General features: G+C 48.0%; 1 protein-coding gene across 1 annotated transcript in view; it reads right to left on the bottom strand.

Moving 5' to 3' along the window:
- Positions 1–3,811, bottom strand: part of S100a11 (S100 calcium binding protein A11) — a 7,339-nt gene extending 3,528 nt beyond the window's left edge. The window contains exons 1-4 of the mRNA XM_038311536.2: positions 3,717–3,811; positions 2,810–2,864; positions 1,952–2,108; positions 1,287–1,525 (exon numbers count right to left, since the gene is read on the bottom strand). Of these exons, the coding sequence (XP_038167464.2) occupies positions 1,287–1,525; positions 1,952–2,108; positions 2,810–2,864; positions 3,717–3,811 (546 nt within the window). The remainder of the gene's footprint in view (positions 1–1,286; positions 1,526–1,951; positions 2,109–2,809; positions 2,865–3,716) is intronic.
- Between the last annotated feature and the right edge of the window lie 1,062 nt (positions 3,812–4,873).

Here is a 4,873-nt window from a genome sequence, read left to right as displayed (position 1 = left end):
TCCAGGAAAGCCTCCCAATGACCGGAATATGAGAAAGAGGTAATCACACCAGTTCCTTCTTAACCAATGCCAACAGTCTTCCTTGGAGCGTGCAGGGTCCCATCCATCACCCTCCACCTCGCAAGCTGTTTGCGCTCGGCCTAAGGCGCCCCCGTGTGACGAAAAGAGGAAGAAGGAAGAAATAAGTCGGAAGTGATAAGAGATTGACACACCGAAGCTGGGTCTGCAAGCTTTTTCTTTTTAAATCAAGGAGCAGCTGCGTATATTTTTAGCTCTTTAGGCCCCATACGGTCCTGCCACTCTTTCGCTGTAGCCCAGCAGCAAGAGCGGCAACACATAAAGCGAAAGGGTGTGGGGGTGCCTGTAAACTTTATACATTAGATTTTCATATGATTTTCATGTATCACAAGGGATCATTTTCCTTTCAACTGTCTTCCAACCATTTAAAAACACAATCTATGCTTAGTTTGGTGGTAGGACAGAAACCCACTAAGGCCATTCTCCAAAGTTTGCGGATCCTCTTCATTGGAGAGACAAAGGAAGGTAGACTTTAGGGGTGAATTAGTGGAAAAGTCAGAAAAGCTGAGAGGAGACAGGCAAGTGATGCAGGGAATGGCTAAAAAGATGGCAGGGAAGTAAGGGGAAGAGGAAAGGAGCAGGCTGGGAGGGACTGGCCTCCTCCCACATTCTCTCGCCCGCGGTTCCGCGGTCTGCAACAGGCTGCAGTTTCGGTGAGCGTCTACGTGCCTTGGCCTTTTGCCCGCAGCTGATTCCCCAGAACTCGGGAAGGCTAAATTCTGAAGCGTTCACTTTCTGGTCTGCTCGGACGCCCGGCGCCGCCGCCCAGAACTCTCTCGGGGTCCCCAGCTCTCCAGCGGGGTTCTCGGCCTTCCCGGAATCGGTGACTTTGGCCGAGGTCCCGGCCGCCCGCTGGGTACAGGGGCGCTTGGCCCCGGGACTCCGGCGACTCCGGCGGCCACACCCAGCCCCGGCTCCGCGGCCAGTGGAGCGGCCACGCCCAGCCCTAGCCCGTTTCTTGCCCGGGAGAACAAAAGTCCCCATTTCTTCCCGCAGGCTGTCATTAGGATGTAATTGTGGGGCTTCATCTTGCCCTCCACTGTCTCTAATTGCCTCCCACACGGTTTCTTCTTCCTGATCTAGTTTCTGCCACGTCCACAAGTTAGTCCAAAGTACCTCCGACCTAGAGCACCGGTAACTTTGCCCTTTGTTCTTTTCATTGTAAATGAAGAGGGAAAACATATAAAAAATTTAAAAGTTAGGCTTACCAAGCTGGTGAGGAGCGAGACCGACGGCGACTGCAGCTGACAGCGGCGGGTACGGGAGTGGCAGTGGAGACCGGGGTCCGGGTCCCGCCCCTCAGCCTGACTCAAGCCGGGACCGCCCCGCCCCCGCCCCTCCGCAGGCCTTGGCCTGTCCCCAGGGCCTTCTGAACTAGCTTTGCTTGGACTCAGGCATACACACACCCATTGTCCTCCCTGGAACTCAACGGGCCTCTCTCCCTCTCCTGTGAACCTCGAGGATCGTTTTGGGTGGAGTCTGTCTATACTCGTAGCTCATTTCAGTGCCTGGGCCATCTGCACTTCAGGTTAGATAAGCCATAGTTGTCAAGAAGGTCCTTAGGAGCCAGGGCTGTCTTTTCTACTGCACTGAAGATATTTAATAAACAGTTGCGATTTTATTTATTTAGTTATTTATTTATTTATTTATTTATTGAGACATGATCTTTCATGTTGGGGATTGTATGAAGCACTTCTGGCTTCTAAGCCTAGGTCCTCAACATCACAACAAGTCACATTGCCCTGTCTGATTGGTAGGACATTAGGACTGTCGCATAGAGTGATGACTCTGAGGGGACCCAGAAAACTGCAGAGAAGGTGTGAATGGGGCCTTGTGTCAAAGTGTCTTCCTATCTGCCACCAGCTTCAGCTACTGACTTGTGGCTCCAGGAGGCCAGTCCTCCTCTGCAATTTCCTCTTTCCTTCAGACTCACAGTTCCTGGCACTTGACAAGTCAGACATGGTGGCTCTGCCTGGGCCCTCAGCTCTGGCAAGGCTGAGGCCAAAGATTGCTGCAAGTTTGAGGCCAGCCTGTTGGCCACAGAGTGAGTCCAGACCAGCCTGGGTTACAGGGTAGGACCTTGTCTCAAAAGAAAACTAAAATCCAAACCAAAAGAAACACATGTGAAGGCCCCATCTGTGTTTCAAAATTCTCCATTTCTACCAACAATGTAGCCATTTTCCCATTTTCCTTACTTGAAAGCACTACCACCATGTTTTTGTAAAGTCCTTCTCACGCACTTTTTAGGGTTATTGTAATGTCAGCTGTATTGTAGTGGACCCCCTGATCTAGTTTACATACCCACTCCCTTTTTCCTTTGATATCATAGCTAGGCCCTTGCCGTCCAATCAAAAGAAACATATTTAATCAATATAAAAACACAGTTTCTTGATATGCAGTTCAGAGCAAAACATGATACAATTAAAGGTAACAACATGGTTTACTAGGAGTTTTCTACCAACCAAACTTCTGGGGTCAGCGTGATGGCTTAGCGGGTAGAGCTGCATCCTCCAAGCCCAATAGCCCGAGTCTGAGAAACGGAGCCAACATGATGGGAAAAGAGAACCAATTCCTACATGTCGGCCTTTGACCTCCACATGTGTGCTATGGTACGTGCCCCCCCACAGTAATTAATAGCAAGATAAACAAGGTTTAAAAAATCCAAATTTCTTAGCCTCTTTGTGTCTCTGAATAACCTGGTCAACCTTAATGAATACATTAAAGTGCCAACCTTCTTCTTTTGATTCCACTGAGAACCTCCTATGGGCCAAGCATTGCTCTTGGGTCTGCAAATACAAACACAAGTGTGACACAGTGCCTGCCTTTGAGGTTCTCCAGAAATGGACGTCACACATACGGGGTGGGGATTGGAGGTGACTGCTAGGATTCTTTAAAATCCTAAAGTTATGTGTGAAGTTTTCTGCATAAGAGATTTCTCCCCCTAGAAGAAGATATAGAGCTTTTATTAGGTTCAAAAAAAAAAAAACTATAACAAAAGTTACTAGAGAGCCATTAGTCTAAATTATTACATATCCCAATCATGGACATGTCTACATCATAATAGATGGAAAAATGCCTCACTTACAGCTACTGAGGAAGGGTCAGACTTGGTGACCAAGGTTTGCATGATTTGACTTTGTGTCCATTGTCACAAATGATTGAACTCAAGGCCTGCCAGTGCATGGGATGGCAGGCGGCAAAGGCTTCACCCTAAGATGATCTCAGACAAATCAGTCCTTTATCCTTGCAAGCTGGCAATAGAAACGCATGCAGAATTTGGCAGGTAGGAGAACTGAGGCCTAGAGAGAACTAGGAAGTCAGGACAAATCAGGACTAAGAACAAGACCCCAAGAGTAAGCGAAAGCGGTGAGATATGGAAAGAGTGTGTGGTGGAGAGTCGAACATGAGTCGGTTGGTAACCGACAATAAAGAAGGCTCCTGTGCAGAAGGAAGCTTTGGGGGAAAAGGTTGTTTGGCAAGGTTGGCAAACAATGAGTCACTCAAAAGGGCTAAGAAGGTGGGGGCATGAGAACTGGCAAATTGGTAGCAAGAAACAAACATGAGGTAACACGGGAGAATAAAAGAGCTCATCAGGAAATAAATGTGGGAATTCCCACAATCCAGAGTAATTCTCATACGTTGTAAGCTGATTTCTGTATAGGGTAGAGTCTATCCCTGAATGGGCATACACGCTCGTGATGAATGTGGTGACAGGATTGTGACCAGCTACCATGACACTGCTGGGAAGGGAGGGAGTGATCGACTCTGGGGGAGTAAGGGAAGGATTATGGAAAAAGTGAATTTTGAGTTGGGCATTCAAAATGGATTAGAAGTTACCAATTGGTGGGTACCACGGTAAAGCAAGGTGAGGTCAGACCACATAGCAGCATTTGAGGGTTACAAACTGTGGCACTTAGACTAGGATCCAATTCTCTATACTTGTGGGATACTGGCTACACCGATTCGCCTGCTGTCATCTATAAAAGGAGAGACCAGGAGTTATTCATGTCGAATATTTAAGGATTTGATCAGTATCTCCGGAGGAAGTTTGAATCACTGGTGCAACTGTAAAGGGGAATGGGACACGACGTGTGTTATCAGTAGGTGCTGGTCACTCAGGAGTGCTGGACTTCCAGAAATGAGATCATGGTAAATGGGAGGCAGAAGCGGCCATTAATGCTGTGCCTGGGAATTTGGATTCTAAGCAGGAGAGTGAGATGATCTTTCTCACTCTTATAATTGTGAAAAGAGACTAGAGAGGAGAGACCAGGGGCTAAAAACATAGTAGAACATTGTAATAACCACAGTGAGACGGCCATGGTGCTGGTGACAGGGTACCGCCAAACTCTGAGAAGGCAATTCCAGACTTGTATGGCATGCTGGCTAGGTTCTATTTGGTTTTCAACTTGGCACAATATGGAGTCATCTGAAAAGAAGAAATCTCAGTTGAGAGAAAGTCCCCATCAAATTATCCTGTTGGCAAGCTTGCGGGACATTTTTTTGATGGATGATCGATGTGGAAGGGCCCAGTCTACCATGCCCAGTGCCGTCACTCTTGGGGTGTGTAAGAAAGTAAACCGATCAAGCCAGTAAGCAGAATTCCTCCACGGTCTCTGCTTCACTTTTTGCCTCCAGTTCCTGCCCTGCCTTCCCTTCATAATGCTTTCCTCAAAGTTGCTGTTAGTCATGAAGCTTCTCACAGCGACAGAGGCCAAACTAGGACACTTGGCTGCTGTTTCGATGTAGGTTAGAGGGAAGGAGAATCAAGGATTTGGGGGGGGGGGGGGGGTCCAGC

This window comes from Arvicola amphibius, chromosome 14, assembly GCF_903992535.2.
Source record: "Arvicola amphibius chromosome 14, mArvAmp1.2, whole genome shotgun sequence".
NCBI lineage: Eukaryota > Metazoa > Chordata > Mammalia > Rodentia > Cricetidae > Arvicola > Arvicola amphibius.
This window is presented reverse-complemented; position numbering and strand designations above follow the sequence as displayed.